We start from the raw sequence: 25,092 nt of genomic DNA on the forward strand, positions 1-25,092 counted from the left end.
TTATTAAAGCCAATGAAAGTAAAAGCAAACATGAAGAAAGGAAGTCAGTTTATTAAGAAAGTTAATTAAAAGACCTTATAAAATTAGAAACAGGAAGCTGGTGGGATTGAATAGCTTCCTCAGACAACTCACATTTTGTGACTGAGTTGTCATCATTATTATTTCTATAACATAGCTGAAAATGGATGTATTTTCTTCTTCCAGAACTTCAGGTATGTCCATCCAGTAAAAACACCAAAGGATGATGAAACTCAGAACCAGTCTACATTTCATTAATATCCCAGCTGAATTTGATGGGCAGGGTCTTCATTTTCTGTTTAAGAACTCTGTCAAACCTTTCACTCTGTGCCATAGTCATGATGTTTTTCCAGTCTCCAACAATGCCTGAGGAAAGAGGCAGCACAGGGAGGTGAGAAGCAGAACGTGCACCTCTCTGAAGCCTGCTGCAGACACTGAGCGCTAGTCTTGGGAAGCAATTCCTGGCTTCCTCAGCATCTCCCTGTCACAGAGGCTCTGTTTGCTCTTTTAAAGACATGCTTCCAAATCTAGGTGCTGTGAATAAAACACAGTGTAGAACTATAATCCTGACTCCTCATAAAGTTATTCAACTCATTTGTTCTGGTGTTCTACTCATTCCTTTGAGGTCAAAAAGGAAATTATTAAAAGCAACACCTCTTGTTTTTCTCTCAGTGCACCACTCTCTTAATCTCTGCAGGTCTTCTCCTACACTGAGCGTTAGGGCACCGTAGCAATGCCTGGGAGCCCAGGGATTCCATGTATGGACTCAGAGGGTTGTTTGTCAAGAAGGTCTGTACTCACACAATTAAGGTGACTCTTGCCTTGAAAAGTAAGAAACAGTAGAAAAAAGTATTATCTTACCCCGGCTTGGTACAACCCTTAAATCCTTTCCTGTATCTGACAGGCCTGTTACAACTTGCATTACAATCAGTAAAACATTACTTTTTTATTATCCTCAGGAAAATATGGTAAAATCACCGGTGCCTTGGCAATAAAACTGCTCTTACAAATTTAATTTGCCACTCTCCCTCTGAAAATGGGGCATTCCAGCTGAGATCAGAAACCCTAGGTTCAGCTCACACCAACGAAGTGTGGGATTAAGCAGTTGTTACATTGGACTGCTTCCACTTTAACTTTTCATAGAAAACTACCCATGTCTTTTGCTATGATGTTATCTGGCAGGTTCTCATAGTTTGCCCTGGGATCTTTTTTCATGTTCTCTTCATGTAGCCTGTTTCACAACACTGTCCAATTCCTCTTCGCTCAGCTTCTTGCCTAGGAAGTTGCAGATCTTCAGTACAGCACTTCTGAGATCCTGCAATAACGTTACTTTGAAGAGTCTTGATGATGCGAAGAACTAAATGCATACAGTACTGGAATACAGGAGTAAAGGACATACATTTGGGTGCAACACTGACCACAATTTTTATGTGAGCATAGTCGTGCTTGCATCAGCTGAATACTGGAGAGCTGTGACGCTGTAGCTCACTGCTGCAGCATGCTCTTGGAGATGGGGACCCAGTCTGCACCTCGCGTTAGACGCCCTGGCAAAGTCACCCCTGGAATCATGCCTGTCACTGTGAAGGCACTCAACCCATGGGGTTTTTGTCAGTCTTGTTGTCCTAGCAAGAGACTCGACCTGAGCAACCCCAGGCTCTGAAGGCTGAGGGACCAGTGCAGTGGCACGTGACGTGGGCTGCGCTGTGGTGGCTGGGGTGCGCTGAGGCTTGCCCACGGGGAGAAAGGCAGTCACCTCGGAGAAACGAGAAGTTGCACAATGGTGTGGGCAGCCACCAAGCAGAAAAATTCTGGTCAGGAGTTTGCGAGCTCCTCAAGTACTTTAAAGCCTGCCTCTTAAGCACTTCTTTCCATTAGTGGAACTGAGCACAACATTCCTGTTGAAGGTACTTGCAAAAGTCTTGTTCTGTTCTATTTCAGAAAGGTTTTTTTGGGGTGGCAGTGAAGGTAACTTCTGTCATATTGGAAAGTGCTTTACCTAATGTTTACTAATTGATAAGACCTTGAACCAATGTGACAAATTACTTCATCCTCTCAGAATTCTCAATTTGAATCTAGTCCATAATGGATTAAGCACTTTCCAATATAAAGTGTAATTATAAAGGGCTGTCTGAATATAGGAGGAAAACATTTTCAATACAATGATACTAACGGACCTCACCTTTTTCATTTCTTCATAGGTACGAAAGAGTATATTGAAAACCTCTGCATGACTGTATCGGCCTGCAACGTCATCCAGCCATTGCCATGAACTGGCAAGTACTTAGCAAGAGAAATGATTAAAACAAAAATTTAAAGAAAATACTATTAACAGCTAGCAACAATAGCTATTTAACAGTAAAATTATCAGTCATTTAGGTCTTTGAAAGTTTTTTTTTAAATAATATTTTTTGATAATTTGAGGGATGCATGCTCACAGTCTTTGTGACAATTCTCCGAGCTAATGTGGCAAATGCCCTTTTGTGTCTAGTAAGCTGAACTAATACCAGCAGAAGCAAACAAGTACTTTATCTTTGCTGTACAGTGTCTATTCTTATGGGTTCAGCTACACTAAGTGCAAAAATTGGTAAGAGATTTTCAGTCATAATGGTTATATTCTAAGTCAGCATCCAGTTCAGATAAAATAAGCAGCTTGCATGTTGTTGGGGAGCAGCAAAGCCATGACTATGCTACTCCCTTTGGACCAACTTTCATCAGAAATGGTGTCAAGCTCAGAGAGCCTCTGCAGCTTTGGATTCAGGTTACAGTATAGCTGAGGATTCTGGTAATTGATATTTATTGATATAATTAATCTCCATTCAGTCTGAGGTCATGGAATAGAATTTGGGCTCCTTAGTCAAAAAGATATCCTACCTTTGCCAGCTAAAAATCTCTCCATAAAAAAGGTCAAAATCTGGTACTTCCTCTAGTGTGGACATGAATTCGGAGAAGACTTAGTAAGAAGCCATAACATACTTAGGGTTCCTGGTAACATAAATAATCTGCAAAACAATAAGAATACTAGTCTCAGAGATATTAAAGGGCTCCATTACCCTGACCATCAGTGCATTTTTCCACACAGGTTGCACTAAAAATGTGTGAAAACAGTTTGAAGGTAACAACCACATTAGGTAAATTCTGGATAACGCAGTGCTGTCAATTTGTTTATAGGTGGTGGTATTTCTGTAGTTGCAGTCAATCTGTGCCTATAGCTCACTCTTTTCACAGGATCAGTGCTCCAGGCTTCAGTGATACTGTTCACTTGTGCAAGCCAGTCAGGTTGCAGTAACAACACTAGAAAATCATTAGGTTGATTCAACTTCACATTTCTGTGTACAGTCACGATGAAATGAAGAAGAATTTATTGTAAATCCCAGCTTTGGTATTGTTGACAGCATCACAGTAATCTGTGACCTCAACTCCCAGCCTGTGGTGCTGGTGCCAGAGGCAGCAAGCAGGCGGATTGTGAATGACATGTAAGAGGGAGCCCTGGCATCTTAAAAGAAGGAGCTGTTATGCACAAGGGTTGCTTTGGCTCCTGCTGACTCCTGACCACACAAGAGCTGCAGCCTCAGACACAGAGCAGGCACCAGCAGTGAGATGGGCAGCCTTCTGCCTCTTGACTGGCAGCACATGCCAGCTTCTACTAAGTTTCTGCTCCTTAACACTTTGTGTCTAACTAGGGAGGGAAAACAGAGCCTGGCATGTCGCCCTTATGAGGCTACAAATGTTTTCAGGGAGAGACAGAAGAATCATGCTCTTGGACTGCCTTTCTAACTGGGCAAAATGACTGCTTTTGATTCCTGCTTAATTGAAATTTTATCTGATTATCTTTAGCAAAACCAAACCCATTATTTCCAAGGTGTATATATATATATATATATATAAGTAAGGATTCCTAAACGCATTGCAGGAAATAATAAATGCCTATAGGGTTCAAAAGCTCTGACCTGAAATCACAGAAAAATTTATTCTATGGTTTGGTACAAAATACAAACAACCTGAGTGACATATTCAAGCAGAGGTGGAAAAGATCCCTGCCCCCCAGCAATATTTTCCTGAAGTCATAACAATTTCCATGTTTTTTCCATGTTTTTTCCATGTGTTTCCAGAGCACATGTGTGCTCTGTGTGATTCTTGGGCAGTTTTCTCATTCTTTGTTGGGCATCATTTAGATTTCAAATCTTCTGCATGTGACCTTTCTCTTCCAAACTTCACTGGTATCGTGAAGAAAACAGTGAGCACATTGCAGTTTCCCATTACACCTGTATCGGTGAAGAAGAAAACAGCAGCACTAAGAGCTTGCCTCCATAGCTCCTGCAGGCAGAGCTCTGCCACAGCCGTCTGCTCACTCAGCCGTGGGAAGACCTACATCAGAAATAAGGATGGAAAGGGCAGAAGTCATTGGGACCCCTATAAGAAAGACCAGCAGAAATACGAGATCCTTTGTCTGGGAGCAAACAATTTGCTGTAAAGCAGCTAAGGCAATTCTCAGTGTGCTGTTAACCAGCACCCCCATGTCCTTCTCCGCTGAGCAGCTCTCTAGCCGCTCTTCCCCAAGCCTGTAGCGTTGCATGGGGTTGTTGTGACCGAAGTCTCGCCCCACCCATATTTTCAGTGTGGGAGACTTTTTTTCAGACTTATCCCTTCACTGGAATCGGATGTTTTCACAAGGGAAAATCAGTGCAAGTCTCTGACCCTGGCAGATCCTCCTGAGATGCACCACTCCTCTCTCTAACAGTGTTGAGGCTGAGAGACTTGGCAAAAGGAAACAGCAGAAATGGGCTTTAGAAGGTCCCTGATCTCCCCACATATACAAAGCAGGTAATATTTATGCTGAGACATGGGGAACTGAAAGAGGAAAAAGGTAGATTTTGGACCAATCCACTGAGGCAAATTGTCATGATTGGTTTTGAGAAAATTGTAAAAATAGTATCACTTACACGTCCTCTTTTGTTTCTCAGGTCTCTTGGAACTAAGTAGTAAAGCAGGTGGGTGACAAAAACACGAGGCAAAGGAAGATCTGCATAAACCTTATTTTTTGTATTGTATTCCATCCATAGGATTCTGCCCATGGTCTCTACATTTGCTGTTCCATTACAGTGGCCTTCATGAATTATTAAGATCAAAATGTCCTGAGTCCACACAGTTCCTAAGAAGGAAACCTTTTTATTTGAACCTTGCTTGATTTTTTTTTTATTTTAGTATATTGTCATAAACAGAACCTCTGCACAGCTATAATGAGTTTCACTTTGTGAATATAAATACAGCCTCACATACTGAAGAAAGCAAACATTGTCTTGGTGACTGTTGAATGCAGAAGGGAAGCACAGTTTTGTTCTGTCCCTGCAGAAAAACCATTGCCAGTAAGTAAACCTTCAGGTCCTTTACACAGTATATTCAACTTCCACACAAATTATGTCTGACCTCACCCTCTTGTGGCAACATGAATTGCCACATCTCTGTGGGCCACGGACCTGAAAATATCTTATACCGAGTAGATCTGGAAAAGACCTTTGCTTCCAGAACTTTTGCAAAGTGTTCTGAGATGTCATGAAACAAACAGCTGATAACACCATGTTTGTAAAGAACAAATGAGCCCCACAAAGCAAATGCCTGTGGCAACAAGCTCTCTAAAGTTCCTTGGGGAAGGTCTGACTCCTGGGTCACAGCTGCTGGCAAGGATGATCTAAAAAGGCAGGACTCTGAAGGTGGCTGACCACCGTGACAGTATGTGTTCATGTGCCAGCTGGTAATGGTGGGAGGCAAATCCTGAATGGTTAGCCTACTTTTGCTTCAGGAATGGGAATGCAGAATTCATCACACTAGTGTCCTGTATTGCTGTGTAGGTAAATAGTATTTCATTATCCATGAAAGGAAGTATATATCATTGACTCACATTCATTCTGATCTCCTGCTTGGTTGTAATTTGGATGCAGCAACCCCCGAACCACCTTCCACGTGAGCCCACGACTCATTCCTGATATCCCACAATCATCTCCGACACTCATGCTCCCAGTCCTGCCAAAACTATGTATGTGTTTTGTGAGGCCCAGGAGGTCAGTTTGGTTTGTGTGTAGCTTGCTCTGAGTATGCCTACAAGACTGAGTCCAAGAACAAGGCAGACCAATTTGGCTGGACACAAGCAGGAACCTTGTGTCAGGCTGTTCAGGCCATGGCTATGCAGGGTTTGTACTTAATGCTACACTGCATATACTCAGAGATGATTCAGGTCTAAAAGCAAAGCTAACAACCCTAGGTACTTCTGCAGTTAGATGGCTGAATAAAGGCAGATTTTTCTCCCCGTTAGAAATAATTCCATTCTTACCTGATTTTAGGCAAGTAGTTATAAATATGTCACTGTCTTTGATTTCAAAATCTTCCAGGAAAGCTACATACTCAAGTGAAGTATTTACCCCAAAATAAAACCCTTTGTATTCAAATAGAAATTTTTTGATGTTTCCATTGTTAATCAGTTGTCCTTATAGGCGAATAACCTGCAATAAGAAAATACAGTTATATATTTTTCTTTGGTTGTCATCTCGCAGAAACAAACAAACAAACAAATGAATAATTCAAACAAAGAATCCAGTTCTGGCAAATTTTAGCAAAAGGCACTTCAGCAAAATTCTGGAAACAATACACTGAAATGTGGCTTTCAGATTTTCACTAGAACATCACTCAGGATACATTTCTAATGAAAAAAAAAGAAAGATGTACAGCAATACCCTTTACTCATATACAAGTGTATGCTACATGCATGTAAAAACTAATTTAACTGAAGGCAGTCTATATAAAAATCATTTGTCAAGATTCCTCCAGGATCTGAGTGACTGTAGAGTTTTCTTTGGGATTTCAGTAGCCCTTCAACAGAGCTAGCTTAACTACCAAGCTCTCATTCTGAATTTTGTGACTGAAACTGTGTTCAGAATGTCTTATTACAATTTCTGCCTCCTTCTACTTATTCTCTGGCTGCCTTTGCCTCTACTTACTCCACGCTGCCTTTGGTGGGAGCGCTGCCCTCGGCCCCGCGCAGCCGAGGACATGGCCTCCCGCTCGGATGCCTCGGAAAGTGCCTGGGGATCTCTGGTGGCGTGGCTGCCCGGGCGGGTGGGTAGGGGAAGGGGTCAGCGGCCACTGCCACGACCAGGGACGCCCGCTGCCCACCCTGCCCCGGGCAGACTGGGCCGGGTTACCTCCAGTGGCCGCGGGAGGACACACGGGCCTCCCTCAGACACGGCAAAGACTGTAGCAGGCCCTGATCTAAACAGCTCCTTGGGCATGCAGAGCTACCAAGTGTTAAGGCAAACATGTGCCTTTGTTTCACGAGATTAACCAGATTTAGTTTCTCCTATTAACACCCGCACTTAGTACCATTAGACAGCAAAAAAATCCTTTGCTTTGAGGGACGCAAAAGCTCAGTTCCACTGCCAAAGACCCGCGGGCAAAGAAATGCGGCTGGATGTCTCTGTCCTGGGACTGCCGACCCCTCTGCTGGCGCTGCCCTCCCTCCAGCCCTGCCGGCGGCGTGGGCCATGGCCAGGGCAGCAAGGGCAACGAGGGCAACGAGGGCAGCGAGGGCAGCGAGGGGAGCCGCCACCGCCTGTGGTGCGGGGCTGCCTGCCTCACCCCACTGCGACGGGCGCTGCCCGCGCCGAGGCCCGTGAGGTGCTCCAGCCTCGTGGCAACGCCTGTGTTTCACTGACTGAAACAACCCCCAACGCACCGGAGCTCTGAAGGGAGAAAGACCCACGTGGGGAAACTAAGGGATCGGTCAGCTTTTAAATTCGAGTTGTGATAACAAAGCTGGGGAAGTCCCAAGAATGCAAAGGTACGGAGAATGAGTGAGAAATGTTACTGATACAGGAGAAAGAGCAAGGAATCTGTGGGAAACAAAAAGGGGACACATTCAGTGCAGAGCATACAGAAACCTTCTTGATCTTGTCCTGTCAAAAACATCAGGTTTTATATCACCTTGGCATAAAGGTCATTGCACTGCTTGTTTCTTACAGAAGTATGAATATACCATGAAAAAAATATACCCTGGGAAAAAAAGCCTTTCCCCGTTTCCTGGAAAGCCTATTAATGATCTAGTGTATATGACAGGAGAAAAAAATAAACATTCAGGTGTGCTTGTACCAGCCAGCTACACATCTCAAAAATCTGCCCCCAAATGCAGACACAAAGGTGTCTTCCAGTTAATCTCCTAAATCTACAGTGACCACACACTTTTAGTCTGCTTAGTTAATTATCTCACAGCTATGACTCCAATTTCTTTGTTGAGCTATACAGAAAAGCCCATGTGAGGCTCCGGTTTCCACAGCAGTCCTGAGATCACAGAATCACAGGGTCATTAAGGTTGGAAAAGACCTTTAAGGTCATCAAGTCCAACCATCAACCCAACACCACCATGCCCACTCAACCATGTCCCCAAGTGCCACGTCTACATGTTTTTTGAACACCTCCAGTGATGGTGACTCCACCACCTCCCTGGGCAGCCTGTTCCAATGTTTGATCACACTCTCAGTAAAGAAGTTTTTCCTAATGTCTAGTCTAAACCTCCCTGGTGCAACTTGAGGCCATTTCCTCTTGTCCTATCGCTAGTTACCTGGGAGAAGACACCAACACCCACCTCACCACAACCCCCTTCCAGGTAGTTGTAGAGAGTGATGAGGTTTGGGCCCCTCACTACAAGAAGGATGTTGAGGTGCTGGAGCATGTCCAGAGAAGGGCAACGAAGATGGTGAGGGGTCTGGAGCACAAGTCTTATGAGGAGCGGCTGAGGGAACTGGGGTTGTTTAGTCTGGAGAAGAGGAGGCTGAGAGGAGACCTTATCGCTCTCTACAACTACCTGAAAGGGGGTTGTGGCGACGAGCGTGTCGGTCTCTTCTCCCAAGTAACTAGTGATAGAACAAGAGGAAATGGCCTCAAGTTGCGCCAGGGGAGGTTTAGATTGAACATTTAAGAATGAGGACAAAACTCTGCATGGTTTTCACTGGTAAGTCTTGCACACTGTGACCCCACTTAGAATATGATCTGTATCATGTAGCCAACAGTCTAGTTAAAGTTGCAGCTCATTGCCTATATTGCACTGTAAGTTTGAGGTGAAAGGTAAAGGAGAAAAAAGCTGTAGCAAAAGCATGGTATGAAATGATATCCCCGCAAGGAAAATTATTTCCTGAAGAGTGCACACAAAAGAAAATTGCAAACTGCAGAGAGCAGAATTCACTCCATAGCCCTGCTTCTGAGGATAGCAAGGGAAGAGATTGGAAAGGTGACAAAAATCCTTGCTTGTTTGTTTATTGTGTCACTACCATGCAATTCTTTTTATCAATTATAGCTTATTTAATTATTCTTCTGTTATAGGTGATTCACATCTTTTGATGAATATATTCTCTTGTCAATACTGCCTAGTTCATGGATGGATCATATCATGGATCGGAGACTGATACAGCCATAGATACAACTTCAAATATCCTCTTCCTTACCCACAAGGAGATTAAGAAGGGGAAGACATAGAATATCACTGCACTTACTTAACATATTGTACCTATTTTTAGTTTGCTCACACAACATAGTATACAAGAGACTGAAATATATGAAGAGATATTGATCTGATTTGCATGAAGTCTGTGTTTTTCAAAGTTTTTTGAAAAAACAAAGATGAGCAACAGTACAAAATTAAAAATCAGGTAGTGACATTTGCAGAAAAATTTTCTGTGGGATTTAGACATGCACTCCTCCTTGCACTCTAACACTTCCACAAGAAGAAGGAGGATGTGAAAACATTCCTCACCACATCTGTCAGCCCACAACCTCCCTTCTTGTTGGTGCAGAAAAGTAGGCATGAGGCACCCAATATGGAGGTAGCTTTTTGTACATTTTCATAGCTATTTGAGCTGCAAATGTGAACCTGCTGTGATTTACAGTATACAAATACATGAGCAAACCCTCTGGCAAAACCAGTTCCTTTATCAGAGCACATCCAAATGGACAGTGCCTTGCACTGAAACTTTTATTTGTCCATTTTGGTTTGCTTTTTGTTTTCTTTTTTCTGTTGGCAGGCTCTGGAGGGTAGAGAAGGGAAGGGAAAAAGCAAGGCTTCAAAAGCTCCTAAATCCACCATTCACATGGAGGAAGAGGAGATTATGCTGGGACAAGGGCTGATAATGCATTCTCTCTAAACAAGTTACAGAAATAACATTCTCTCTTACCTCTCTGCTTTTTCCTGTCCTGGAGCTAACAGGTAAAGCAAGTGCATAGCAAACAACTGAGGTGATGGTCCATGTTATTTAAAATAAACTCCTGCCATAGATTCTTAGCCCTTATTTCCAAGCTTTCTCTTATTTAGAAAATATTAAACTCAAAATATTCTGAGTCCACATAGTCTCTTGAAGGAAAATAAAGGTCTTTGAAGGCTATTTTATGATAGTGTTATTTATTTACAGTGTTATTTATTTACAGAAATTTACCTATTTTATTTAGGTGCAATAGTACCTCATAAACACATCTCTTAACAGCCACCTTTGGTTTCAGATTATCTAAGTCAAAGTACACATTTAAAGGTAAAAAAGTTATAAACTCTTGGAATCATCTGTGCAGCTGGAGAGCATTATATTTTGGTAAACTATGATAGTGCTGCAGATCAGCCATGGCCTCACCTATCATCTGACAAGCATTATATTGCCAGCCTCCACGACAGGGCAAGAGTGACAACTGAGTTTTCCCCCCGGTTCCTCTGTATGCAGCGGTATCGCTGTACATAGTACACAGAACAGGTCACCACATACATATGTACCTCATACATACAATATATTCTGTTTTAAAGCATTTGAAAATACTATTTGATTTAAAGGAGCCTGAAAAATACTGTGGACTGCCATGGACCAGCTGGTGTGATTACACGGCCAGAGCTCAGCGCAGCCCTTGAGGCAGCCAAGGCAGTTGAAGGATTGTATCCAGAGGGTACTACATTATGGTCCTCCCAGTGCTGACCCAAAGGTTGAGCCCGTGTAAAAGACTGAAAAATACGTTGGTTCTTTAGCCATAAGTTGAATTCAAAACTCAACAAAGAGCATAACTCATATTTCCGTTAACTCCTGTCTTCTTCCTAGCAGAAACTGATGAGCTGGTAGGAGAACACATAAAACCAGAACAATACTATTTATAAAATCCTCACCGAGGAAGGGGGAAAACAAAACAATCTTTGTTTTCTGTGGAAAGCTCAGCTCCCCCTTGTTGTGGCTTTGTGAGAAGAGTCTGTGTGCTTTGGGATGGCAGCTGCTGTTACATCCCTGCCCGCCTCTCTCCCACCCTGCGCTCCATCCTCAGGGCTTGCTGGGGAAGCCCCCATCGCGTGCCAGAGGCCGGGCTCTTGCAGTAAAAGTTGCTTTATAGCACTGAGGTGACTCTGGAGAGCAGAGGCATGGGCACTAGACGCTTTTGCTGGCAAGGCGTAGTGTATACCAGTAGACCAAATCACAAGCAGCTGTGAGCAGCTTGATCCCCCTCGCACATGCTCTTCTCTGCAGTGTTGCTGTGAGAAAAACTTAGGGGTCACCAAAATCCACATTTTTCGCTGGGACCTTCAATTAGGAACATGTAATCTATAAATGTCTATCTATAAAGCAATGAGAACTGGAATACTAGAATTGCTAGAATATTACTAGCAAACTAGAATTAGATGACTTGATTTTTTGCTTTAAAATAAAGTTCGCATTGAAGTTTCTCTAAGTTCTTAATATTATAGTATATAAAAAAAGTACTTGGACAAGTCATATATAAGATAAATTGCATGTAAATAGACAAAAAAGAATGAAACATTTTTCCCCCCAAATTTTGAATTTACAGAGAGTTTTGACATTGCTCCCCAGGAGGAAAAAACCACATTTTCAAAATCATGGCAAAACGGCTATAGCTTCTGATGAACCGCAGCGGCAATTTTCACAATAATCACCTGAAGCTTTTCTGAGAGTTAATTTACTCCATGTAAAGAATAAACTGCTTCAGCACTAGATACGTAGCAGACTCAGGAGGCCTTTCAGTAATCAGTTTGTGCTGTCTCATGCAGGTTCGCAAGCAGATTTTCTGTTTTTTCAGAAAATGGTTTGCAGCTGAAAGTGAGCGGCTAGGACCCCCTGCAATGACAAGTGTCTGTGATTTACTTCTGGTTACAAAAGTATACTACTCCTTCCCTTGCCCTACTGCCTGGGAAGAGAAAAGCAGATCAAAGTCCTTCTTGGAATTTCAGGAACACACCGTCAGTTTCTTCACCCAAGCGGTTAAGCAAATATTCAGGGTCTTGCAAATAGATCCAGACAGGGTCCCACTGTTTCACTGAGGCTACTATTTGCAAAGAGAAAAAGCTCAGCCGCTGTGAACCCAGGGGAGTCTGATGATACCAGGCAAGATCCCTGAAGCAGTTGATTTTAGTTAGCGTCGGGCCCAAATGCACTCATTCTCTCTCTCAAGGCAGACTCTCGGTAGCGATTCAGGCTGTTAAGTCCTGGGTCTCACTCATTAGGGTTATTTTTAAATTTTCTTACCCCACTGCTTTCGTTCTAGTGGTGCTCCACTGATGTTTGAAAGTTACCCCATTACCCTGCCCCAGCTGCAATTCCCTGAAAAGGCTGTTGTTTCACAGAATCACTAGGTTGGAAAGGACCTTCAAGATCATCAAGTCCAACCATTAATCCAGCGCCACCGTGTCCCCTAAACCATGTCCTGAAGCGCCACATCCACACGTTTTTTGAACACTTCCAGAGATGGCGACTCCACCACTTCCCTGGGCAGCCTGTTCCAATGCCTGACCACTCTCTCAGTGAAGAAATTTTTCCTAATATCCAGTGTAAACCTCCCCTGGTGCAACTTGAGGCCATTTCCTCTTGTCCTATCACTTGGGAGTGATAGGACTTGTCCTATCACTTACTTGGGAGAAGAGACCGACACGCTCGTCGCCACAACCCCCTTTCAGGTAGCTGTAGAGAGCGGTAAGGTCTCCTCTCAGCCTCCTCTTCTCCAGACTAAACAACCCCGGTTCCCTCAGCCGCTCCTCATAAGACTTGTGCTCCAGACCCCTCACCATCTTCGTTGCCCTTCTCTGGACACGCTCCAGCACCTCAACATCCTTCTTGTAGTGAGGGGCCCAAAACTGAACTGTTTGTTATACCACGATTACCTTGGTCAGTTGGACCTTCACATGGCATTCCTGGAGCCAAGCTGAAACAAGTGAGACGCCAGGAACTTGACCTTAATAAATCTGTAATTAGGCTTGTGTTGCTCTGACTCCCCTAGAGTGCTTGTTAAAAACCAAAACAAAAAACCACCACCCAACACCCCCCAACACCCCCCCCCCCCCCAACAAAACAAAAGACAACAAAATTTATTGGGATCTTGGCATAAGGTCATGCTTACACAAAGGAATCAAATACCTCAAGTGGCCGGTCACTGTCCGGGCAGTGCCAGGACCCATCAGTGCAAAGGCCATTGCAGAGGCACCTTCAGCTGGGTCAAGCAAGACTCCCACTCTTCCACTCACCATCTAGCTGTCCCATGGTGGTTACGTAGGACTCGAACAGCATGTACAAAGAGGTATTTCAAATTTGGCACATTACAGCATTTTACTGAAACACCAGCTTAGTCCCAAGAGCAGTTTGAACACATCAGTGATGTGTTTAGCTGGGGCTGAGCCACAATTCCTGCTACAGTGTCACACTGGTAAAGAACATGCTGGGTCTGGAATTAGCAGAGCCTGAGCCAGGAATAGACTCAGCCCATCACAGGGGAGGGAACAGGGCGGAAAGGATTGAATTATATCCATGTGAGGTTAAATGATCACATGGCTGCAAAACCTCACATGGTGTAAGAACATGTGCCACACAGACCAGGGCTATTGTAGGAGCTGATGGTTGCCCAATGCCCAAGAACTCTGTCCATTGTCAGCCTCTCCGCTGTCCTAAATATTTAACCCTTTCACAGGTTATAGGTCACTCCTACAGAGCTACTGGAATTACTGCATTTTCATAATTAAAATTTTTACTTTCATGCATGTTTCAGAAAAATAATTGGTTTATGGGTTGTTGTATCTTTACATGTTCATGCATTTCATTACTTCCAAAGATTACTAGTTCTTATTGCCAGAGCGTATTAAACACGAGAGAAACAGATTAATACTAAAACTCCTACACCCACATCTAGGCTTCAACATGAAATGGAAGTATCTAAACTCTAGTCACGGTAAATGGATGCCATGGCATCATTCAGCTGCTTAAACAAAGGCATCTAGTGCTATTTACAACACACTCGACCTCCTCTCCCAGCCTCCAGCTGCCCTGCTGGAGGCAGGATTCTTCCATTCAGCCAGAGGAGCATGACTTACAGTCAGTAGGGTGCCTCGAACACCCAAGATACTTGTCCCAGCAGATAGCTCCAGTCTCTTAAAACACACCAGCCCTGCACAACAGAGGCCCTAGCCAACAGCCAGTTCAAATGTCCTTTTAAGATGCCTCCAAGGCCCAGGGGCTATACATTATAAAACACACACAAAAAATAGAAATAAAAGAAGGATGAAATAAACACTTTTTAAAATACTTTATTTTATTTATTGATGGTACAAAAGAAATATTTTCTTCCTATACCCCAATGTATTGTCTTGTGTAGCCCCTAGAGCACATGCATCCCACTTTGGACACCTCTGTCTTAGACCTCACAACCAATGCTAACATGCATAAGCACACACATTCACATTTACAAGTGACACATCTAGAGAAGCCAGCTAACTGAAAAGAAATTCAGTAGTAAACTAATTCCCAGTGGAACAGACTGTATCATATGAAATCACTGACCTGTCTCTGTACTTTGCAAATAGTCACAGAAGAATTTGCTGAGGCATAATAGATATTTGTTGATCAAATTTGATAAGAAATAGATCATTGGGCAGAGTCAGCATAAATGTATTTACAGAGGCACTCCAGTAAAGTAGTTCCACAGTATCTCTATCCACTGCGTACTGACAGTTAACTATGGTGCATAGTTTGCTATGGGATAGTAGGTGTTGCTTTGTAATTTAAGCAACAAAGAAAATGGCAATTTTTCTAGTAAGAAAAGAACCATAATACTCCAGAGTTACAGATTCATCAGGAGGACAGAGTTTTCAAAACTGCAGGTTTACCCTAGTGTTGTGCTTCTCCAGAGCCCCCAAACACTTATGGGGACATAGTTTTAAGACTAGAAAGTGTTAAGTCTGGGTCACAGTCCAGAAGTTTAATGTTTTGCATCCAGTAGATTCCAAAAGAGGTGATAAAGGCATCCTTTAAGGAATCTTCTCTGATGTTAAGACCCGAGAAGCATGGCAGCGAGCCTAAAAAAAAGGTGGGGAGATGGGAATGAGTATAGTTTCATGAATGAAAATACCACTTTAAAGAGCATTTTCCAAATTAGTAGTTTAGTAAGCTTAACAACTATAAGGAGTTCATCTTAATTTAATGGGAGCTTTCAAGACAAAATTCTAAAAAATTGGTATTTTAAAATATAAATCAGATGTTTGAAAAGAGGAAAAAACCAAAACCAAACAAAGCACACACATAAATCCCATACAACACTCTTACTGTAACCTGAATTGTAAAGCTTTTGCCAGTAGGAGAAGAGGATGGCTGTGTTTCATTGCTATTTCTGCCATGTTCAGGACCAGAAAACACGTAAAACAATACCTAATTTCAATATACAGATGTTAAATACCGTTAAGCAGGTGACTCTGTCACCAGTTATTTCAAAGTTTGAATAAAAGTCTGTCCTGATGCTTGAACATGCTGAACAGTGCTGATGAGACACCACAGAATCAGAACGTGGTTCCTCAGAATCAATTTGTTAGCTTAGGAAACAAAAATCACATCTGACATTCAGCTGAAAACTTCCAAGGTCTTAAAAAGTTACAATACCCAAAGTGAAACATGTGGACAGGTTTCATAAAAATGCTGACATAGAAGTTACTCAGAGCTGTGCTTTGAATATATGAAGCTGTAAGTACTTTCAGAAAGCAGAATGTGCTCGTTCTAGCATCCAAGCTGAGGAGACATTGGATGGTTGGGCCTCAGTATCTATGTGCCTTGTTCTTCAACTATCAAAGGCTGACAGACACCACATAGCTTCAAAAAGTTGCAATAAAAGCCCCGAACATAATTTTGGACTATGAATGCTTTGTAAGTACCTTACATGCCCACAATAAGTTACTTAAGAGAAAATATTGTAAGAAAATGAAAAGAAAAAAAAAAAAAGAAGCCAAATTTACCTGTGCAAATGGCTGCAAGCTTCATAAAAGACTTAGTAGTTGTCAGTTACATCAAGGTGGCATGCATTTACATGCAAAACCTTTTTGGTATTGATAGCCTGTGATTACTCAATTCAGAGAATAAGCAGAAAGTAGCAGAGAAGAACAACGAGGAAAGTGAAGATATGAAAATAAATTCACCATATATGCATTTGAGTATTTAAGAGACGCAGTCTCTCTTAAATTTTCTTAAACAGAAACTATTTTCTGAAATACTTACAGCTTTCTCTTCCAATGAGAGTACACCATCTACAGGCACTATCTGGTATTGCTTTTCTTTTAAGCTACCCACAAATTTCCGAAGTAGTCTGAGACTAGTACCATCACTGTTCTGTTTTAGCAGTTTCTGCATTTCTTGGGGAGGACATCCTGGGTCAAACAGTAGTAAACATAAGGTTTTATTCTTCTTCTCTTCTATTCCAACAACAGTACGACTATGACCTAATTTCAAAATAGATTTGCATTACTTTAAGTACACATAAATCCCATTCACTTCATTGTAGCATACTATTTATTTTCAGATCAAGGAAGATGTAAGGAAATTTAGTAAGGTAGTTTTAAGTAAAAAGCAGATGTCAAAAAGTTAGGATCCCAGTCACACCCAGCTCTTCCATCCAATAAAAATACAAACTTTAATGTTGCTCTTATGAAATTAAAAAACCCACCCAAACAGGAAATAAATGCATGCCTTCAATTAAATGAAGAAGGAATGTAAAATGCTGCTCTTAATTGCAGCACATATCAAGAAAGATAGAGAACAGAAAGAAACCAGACTGTTGTGATACTGACCTTGATGTTGCAAGTAGATAGGTGGTTTGGAAGTACACACTACCTTTGCACCACCTTCATTATTTGTAGAATAGTAACGCAAAACCCACTCAAATAAACGAGGGTGTGTACCCGAAGGGCCAGTTGGTTTGTGAAAGTCAATGATTTGACACCTACAGAACATTCAGAATGAAAACAACAATAAAATTTCAAGCAGGTTGTTTGTCAACACAACTTTTTCACCTCTCAGTCCCTTCCTCCAGCACAAAGAATGCTCTGCAAACACAGCAATTCCACACATTAAGTCATCATTGCCACTTTTCTTTTTTTTTAAATACAGGAGTAGGTGACACATAAATATAAAGCAATGCAATATAGACTGTTCGAAACTGGAAGATTTATTCTGTAGCAAAGAAATACTCTACTGTCTTCAGTCTAACAAGAACTTGTGAAGCTTGCAAAAATTAAGATGTTTGACTTTTTGTATAATACATGTACACTAGAGAATCCAGTTAACAGCTTTCAGAATTATGTAAGTGAATAGCTGAAATTCAGGTTCTTCTTGAGAGAAATTAAGTTTTTAATCAATGTTTGATTTTATGCATATATAGCGTAATTTTTCACCAAGTCTCAATTATCTAAGTAGTTACTCAATTTATGTACCCGCGTAAATGGTTACACAGCTTTACGCTATGCTAAATCAGATCTGTTTATAAATTGGTTAAATTTAAAGCCACTAAGGTGGCTTTGTCATCGCATTGTTGGCAGCTGTGACCTTTAAAGATACAGCACATAAAAATAACAACATCATCATAAAACAATATTTACTTTATCCTGAGACTGGTTAACAGTGAATAAATTTCACATGCTCCTATCCACGCTTTGGAACCATGCAATCTGTTGTTGAAGTGAGATGCCCCATGAGGATCAAAGCCTTCTCTCCAGGCATCTTCAATCATGGACTGAATCTTTGGTATACCAGGAATTAGTGTAACATCTGAAACAGAAAAGCTTCTGAATTGTGGTTACAGTTACTGAAATATAGACTATTAATTAAAAGTATTCATCATCTTTTATAAAAGGCAGCTAATGTTACAAAGATGCACCAAAAAAACTAAAGCTAAAATTTCAACCACATCATACCTTGCCAGTATTCACCCCTGATTCTTTCCACACTAAATTGCAGTGGTATAAAAAGCATTTAATAGGTATCATTGACCTAGTAGGCCTTGCTGTGTAAATGAAAACGTAAAACATCAGTCAGTAGATTGTCATCCAAGGCACATGGAACAAACAGAGAGCATTTTGTTTAATACCTCTCAGGCAATCATTATACAAGCTGTTTTGCAACAGTGAGGAAAGGAGCATTTGGAAATTCCTGTAACCGCAACCCCAGCCTCTGTCGCCCAAAGATGAGTGGAAGTGATCTACTCCTGTTGAAAGCCATACATGCCCCACATCTTTGTTTTCGTTCTTATAGTACTTGCACAATGCTTCAATGAGTCCTAAAAGAAGACCAAATATAAAGTTTATCTGTAAAATGAAATACAAAATTTGATAGAAAAAGATTCTTTCCCCAGCTTGTAACAGATACAAGTTAAGACAATTCTAAGTGATTGCTATGTTACCTCTAGAACCCAAATCACAAAACCAGTGGACATTGCACCTACTTCATTTTGATGGTCTTTACTTTGATGAATTTATGTACTATGAAGCTTTCAGAATTCAAGTTATTTTTTCACTGCTGCTACACAATGAATATTGCAAATTAAACAGCCTGGACTACATTACAAACTGTGATATGCACAGGAGCTACTACAATGAAACAGGAAAAGTAATGTTGCTGATAAAGCTTTTCTATGCCACAGCCACCTCCAGTACAACATCCCCTTAAAAATATGGAAATACTTATGCATACTATGTAATCCTTTTATTCTCTCCATATTATTTTTTCTGGAGAAACTAAGATAAGAAAAGGAATGGCACAGAAACTGAGAATTATTGTAAATATTCTTTTAAAATCCACTTGCAGGATTCCAAATCTTCCTTTGTTACATAAAAGAACATGCTTGGAAAAGCTCTCCAATTTGTGTGTGTAAATTCTCAAGGCCCTTTATTGCCATGCTATTATGAAGACAATCATTCCATAGCCATCACAGATTATTTTCTGAATTCCTTTCTGAAGTCTAAATCATTACCAAGAATGAAAACTTTAAATGTATTATTTCCACTCAATACATCTTATAAAAGAAATTTTACTTTACCTGTCAAGAACCAAATGGCTATTTTCTAAGCTAGAACCACTAGCAATGAGCTAAAATCTTTGAACTGTGTTCTTGGCAAGTAGAGACCAGGAAGCCTTTTGAGAGGGACATAGAAATGCACTGGCACTGTATTTTTGTACCAATTATAAAACGTCTCAAAGAAGATGTATCAAGTAAATGTCTACCTCTCCCAGTCCTCTCTTGGACTCTGTAATCAGATGAACACTGTGCTTACCTGGGACCAGCTTACATGATACTACAACTAACTGAAACACAAGATAAAAAGCTACTGTAAATTTTAACAGTTATACTACGTTAGGAACCAATGAGTACCAAGTAGTAAACAAGCATAGACTCAATGACAACCAACTTGTAATAAGACATTTGCTTTGGTACATATTGTATTTAGGCCCTTAACCAGACACCTTGGTTCCAAGGTTCCACAGAAAAAAAGAAAAGGGAAAAAGGGAAACAGACAGGCAGACAACCGGGGAAACAAAGGAGGAAGGGAGGAGGACGAGGAGGAGGGAAAAAAGAAAAAAGTCTTCAGGTTAGAATAAAGATTTCTTTCCTTATTAGTTTAGGACTAAAATGGTATACATTGATCTAGAAAATAAGGATTAGAATTAGGATGTAACCAATAGTAAACATCCAATTATATGCTTTGTTAGAGACAGGCTTGGTCACTACAACCTCAGTCTAAAAAGTACAGTCTTAGTTGTGTAGTTTCAGTATTTTTACCTGAGGTCTTTGTTTTCCCGTCATCTATACCAAAAGCCAAACACTCCATCATGTCAGCTTTTCTCTTGTGATATTCAAAAGGCTGCATCCTTCCTCTATCAACTTCCCTTTCCATATTCTTTAGGAATTGCTGCTTGTAGCCTCCAGAATTATCCAAGCCATACTGTCTCTGTTAGGGATGGAATATGCACGAGTTAAATCACATTTTTTAAATTCACCTTTAGTGATTTTAAGAAGCTGCATCACGATTTTTCAAAGTTACTGATTGTGCAACAGTGGCACATAAAAACTTCAGATTTGTGATATTTTAGAGATGATGGCCAAGCTTCACTCCTAAATAGGAATGTGGGACTAGGAAAGCTACACCTGGAAGAGCAGGCACATCCCTGTGCTCCCTCTTGGGCAGACAGCCATTGGCACAGAGGCAGTCAAAGGTCAGGAGGTAGTGAGAGTGCGAAATGAGCTACCAGGGCCGTCAGGTGGGAGGGAGAGGGAAGCAGGACCTAGCAAGGAAGTGGTTACTGGAGCAGGTGATGGTATCCAGGAAGAGGATAGCCAGGATGCTCAGGGCCTCAGGCAGCCTGCCAGGGAATACGCTCCAGGCTGCGCTGCAAGGCAGAGCACTAGAGCTGGGTGGAGCACAGTATGAGGCAGCAGGCGTGCCAAGGTCCCCGGCAAGAGCAGTACAGCATGCATGGGGAGCGCCTGGCCTCATCCTTAGCCAGCACCACTCAAAGCAATAGAGCCAAGTAGCTCAAGGCAGGCGTGCCCAGCACCTGCGCCAGGATCGGCGTTGCTGAGAGCTTGCGTTTGCCTGCAACCCACTTCTGCACCACCACCTCAACACAGCCTGCCTGACCACACAGGTCTGACCTGGTATGTCCATTCCAGGTCATTACAGTTCCAAGATACTCAGCTTCTAATGGCACAACTGTTCAAAATTTTACCATAAAGAAATATTACTGTACTTGCAGCTTTTTAAATTCTTCCTGCTCTCGCTTCTCTTCTTCTGATCTCTGCCATTTATCTTCTTCAGTCTGGAGTCGCTGAGCCAGTTCTAGATCTCCTATGTTTCCACCTACCCAGGAATAACATTCCAAAGAAAGAACTTGATGAGGAGGTTAACAATGCTTTGATGGATCTGGGCATTAATTTTAGGAGATGCATCCCACGTTATTTTGAGCTATTAGCAACAAACAGTAAACAGGACTGACTGCATTCAGTCTACCAAGACTCAGACTCTTGACTTGGACAAAGTTTATGCAGAGTTACAGAAGCAATTACTTGGCAAACAATGCGTTGTCCTCCTGTACCTCTATTACTAGGAAAACAGCTTTTGTTTACTATATTTCACTTCATTGTCAGCAGGAAGTCCCAGTTTCTTGAATACCACACACTTACTAGCTTCCAGGATCACTGCAATAGCCCATAACAAAGTGAAAAAAGCAATTTTAGGATCAGAGAACTGCATAGGGAATCTCCAGGATTTTATTAGCCATACTAATATATAAAATTAATTTTGATTCCTTTATTGCTATGACTAATGAATCAGGACAAGGATTTAGAGAAAAGAATTGAGAAAAAATTTAAAGTTTTTGTAAGCTATAGATTTTTCAGCTCATCACACTGGAATGTGCCACTCTAAATTCCATGTATATAACCTTCCATAGAGGTAGGAAAAAATATATAATATGGCTGTCTTTTAAACATTTTTTTGCTCTAAGTTTTAGTTTTGGCTAACATATAGTGCTTTTACTTAACAAGCATGCATAGACAAATATGTCTTTTAGTATGTGTAATTAAGTAGAGCACCTGGGCAAGTGATAGGACTTGCTGTTAACTATGTTAACTTTGTTAGGTATGTGTCCAGCTCTCTTTTTAAATAAGGAAATATCTAGTGTAAATTTTGTCTGAGATTCTATACTGCAACATGCAAATACTTGTAAATGCTTTCAAGTATTATCAAGCCTGTATCCTTTCATGTACCTTCTGAAAAGCTTTGTTCCTCTAAGTGTAAATCCACATGTTCTTCAAGAATTTTAATGTTTGTACAGGTAAGACTGCACATCGGACACTCATATAGCTGTTCACCATTTCCTGTGTCTGAAAAAGAAATGCAGTTTCTTAATTAATGCAATTCCTGATTTTTTTGAGAATCACCCCCCCGATACACGGTCTAAGATAAATACATAGTACTGAATTTTCTGTTGCCACTGAAATTCCCTAGTGAAAGGCATTCTAAATAGCTGTTACTTTCTTAACCATTTAAGAATTTGTATCTGAATATCTGAGAATTTTAAGACATATTTTCCTTCTATTAATCAAGTTTTGCCCCATTGAACTAACAGTTCACAATTTGCTATGATAACATTTGTATTAAGAAACGTTTGGTCTGAAATGTTATCTGTCCTGCTAGCAGAAGAACACTTGCTTACAAAACTTTAATGCTTGTGTGATAACACAGAAGTTGGCGGGCAGAAAGAATAAAGTAAAACGTGCTGACGTTCTTTCTTTGGTGGTCTTCCTGCATCTCCTCAAATATTCTTTCTGCAGTTTTAGCATTGTTATTGAAGAGCACCTTATAGAATAGGTAAGGTTCAAAAGGACCTTCTGGAGATCATCTAGTCCCTCAAAGCATGGTCAAATTAAACAGGTTGAGTTACACAGGGCCTTTTCCAGGCAGTTTTCAATTAACTCCAAGGATAGACACTCCACAAGCTCCCCAGACAACTTATTCTAGTGCTTGACCACTCCCACAGTAAAAAAAGAAAAAGTGTTCTTATGTTTAAATGGCATTTTCCGTATTTCAACTTGTGCCCACTACCTGTTGTCCTGTCACTGGACGCCACAGAGAAAAAGCCTGATTACATCTTTATCACCTTCCTTTTGAGTGCCTACATTTAATTTGCATCTTCCTACGTTCACAAAACGCAGGAATTAACGTGATATATTATCTGTTTCTGGAAAGCATTTGCCCAAGCTAAAAGTTCATGACTGGCTGGAGGGAAACTTGATGGTATAATAATCTAAATTCACCAGCAACATTTTGCATAGCTTTATAAACATATAGTTTCCTGAAACATACTATGTACATAAAAAACCAAAACACCCATAATGCAACTATTTTTAAAATAGAAATTGGCATGCAGGCAAGCAAGTTATTTACTCAAGCTCTGCATTACTTGGACCCATAGAAGTAAAATATTACTCTAAAGTGCTAAGATCCGGATTTATTTTTTCAAGAAAAACATAATTTTAATCACAGAATATGCAGCGTCATTGATTATACTGCCACATTCTGCATCCTCATCATTGGTTGTTTTTCTTGTCAGCATACATAGCTTGTTACATCAACAACACTAGTCTTCTAAGAGAATTACCCACTAGCAGAGTTGCCATTACTAAATTTCTGAAATAGCTACCAGCAACTTTGGGCAATTTGTCAGAAAAAAATTCTGACCATGCTTAAAATAAGACACAGTACTCAGATAAAGAACTATTTTCCTTACTCCAACTTCATCCCTCAAAATATCCTTGTGGTCTCCATATCAACGTTTAGTACTCCAGAATACTTCAGTGCTGGATCTTTCCTCAGTCTGTGCTTCAAACTGAAAACTACCTTTCCCTAACGAGTAGTGCATCTTCTGTCAATGATGAGACTCCAAGAGGCAAAGTCAAGCCTTTGCGACCAAACATATGCCGAATAGGTAAAAACCACCTCCCTATCACAGAAAAGCTTGACGATCTGCTTTCATTGATACGGATGGTGTATTTGGGGCATGCAAAACATTGCAGGTTCGTCTGCATTAGTGTTTTTATTTCTACTCCGCAGCAGATTTTCCAAGTGAAGCCCCCATCGTCGACACTCGCTGTCCCTTTCCAAATGACCTCCCTCCACCGTCGCCACCCCTTATCCGCGCCCGCGACCGGTCTCGGAGCTCTCCAGCTGCACCCGCCGTGACGGAAATGCGGCGCCCCTAGGCCGGTGCAGCCTTCCCCGGGCAGTCAGTCCCTGCCATGGGCGGCAAAGCGCCGCAGCGCGGTTCTCCGCTGCCCGCTCGGGCGGCCACGGCCAGCCCCATCCTCCGCGGGCTCCAGGCGCGACGCCCCCCACCACCGCCCCTCACCTGTGTCCAGGGCGCCCAGAAGATGCCCGTGCCGCGCCCCGACGTGCGCCTCCAGCTCTCGCCCCACCGCCTCCCCACAGAAAGGGCACTCGGGCAGCCCCACGGCAAGCTCGCGGCGGCGGCTGCCCGGCGGCCCCGGCGCCGGGTGGGCCGCCTCGATGTGCCGGCGAAGCTCATCATAGCCCGAGACGGCGGCGCCGCAGAACGGGCAGCGGGGCTGGTGGCCCAGGTGCGCGCGCCGCAGATGCCGCCGCACCGCCGCCTCTGAGGACAGCGCCTGCCCGCAGACGTCGCACAGCAGCATCCCGCCGCCAACGGCCGCCTCTTCGGGAAACGGAACCGCTTGCACTTCCGCCCAACGGCCGACCCGCGCCCGCTGCCTGCTGGGAAGCGTCGTTTCCTTGCCCAGGGCGGGTGCCTGCGTGCGCAGAGCCTGCTGGGAATGGAGGGGCCCGCCCCCCAGCCAGTGCGTCGCGCGGCGGGGCGGCGTGCGCCATCTTGAATTGTGAGCCGGTGCTGCGCTCCGGAGCGGAGCGGGATTTTCTTCCTTAGAGGGCGGCGGGCGCTGTGCGTCTCCGTTTCGATGGGTAAGAGTGGAAGAGCGCTAGGAACTGGCGGGTAGGGGTGGGTGCGGGCGGGGCGCGGCGCGGCGCCCCTTGCTGTAAGGCTCCCCGGCGCAGGCTGCTGTCTTGCCTGCTCGGGAGCGGCTGGCAGGAGCGGAGCGTTGCTGCTCATGGCAGCTCGGTCCCCACCAGGTGGGGCGGTCGGTGCTGGGACGGGGTCTTCCCGCGCTGTTCTCCGCCGCTTCCTCAGTCAGAGGGCTGCCGTCCTCCCGCTGCTGCCCTGCCGCTGA

At 42.5% G+C, this 25,092-nt stretch overlaps 2 protein-coding genes across 3 annotated transcripts; both read right to left on the reverse strand.

The window, feature by feature from the left end:
* Window positions 1–262: 262 nt before the first annotated feature.
* Window positions 263–13,568, reverse strand: LOC309404145 (amine sulfotransferase-like; the record flags this gene model as incomplete). Its single annotated transcript, XM_081998528.1, is given in 11 exon segments — window positions 263–384; window positions 1,153–1,158; window positions 1,161–1,242; window positions 1,244–1,333; window positions 2,198–2,298; window positions 2,890–2,917; window positions 2,919–2,969; window positions 2,973–3,017; window positions 4,959–5,167; window positions 6,344–6,496; window positions 13,553–13,568. Coding segments are annotated over 11 exon segments (903 nt in total).
* A 1,757-nt stretch (window positions 13,569–15,325) lies between these two features.
* ZUP1 (zinc finger containing ubiquitin peptidase 1) lies at window positions 15,326–24,543 on the reverse strand (the record flags this gene model as incomplete). 2 transcript variants are annotated; one of them, XM_081997882.1, is made up of 9 exons in its annotated part: window positions 15,326–15,373; window positions 16,560–16,780; window positions 17,129–17,280; window positions 17,936–18,104; window positions 18,424–18,612; window positions 20,113–20,281; window positions 21,081–21,190; window positions 22,099–22,215; window positions 24,240–24,543. In XM_081997882.1, the coding sequence occupies 9 exons, from the start codon at window positions 24,541–24,543 to the stop codon at window positions 15,326–15,328; spliced, it is 1,479 nt and encodes a 492-aa protein (XP_081854008.1). The 2 variants fall into 2 exon arrangements, with proteins under 2 accessions (XP_081854008.1, XP_081854007.1); XM_081997881.1 differs by lacking the exon at window positions 15,326–15,373 and having other exon boundaries at window positions 15,746–16,780.
* Window positions 24,544–25,092: the final 549 nt, after the last annotated feature.

Source organism: Phaethon aethereus (assembly GCF_964289735.1).
Source record: "Phaethon aethereus genome assembly, chromosome: 3".
Lineage (NCBI taxonomy): Eukaryota > Metazoa > Chordata > Aves > Phaethontiformes > Phaethontidae > Phaethon > Phaethon aethereus.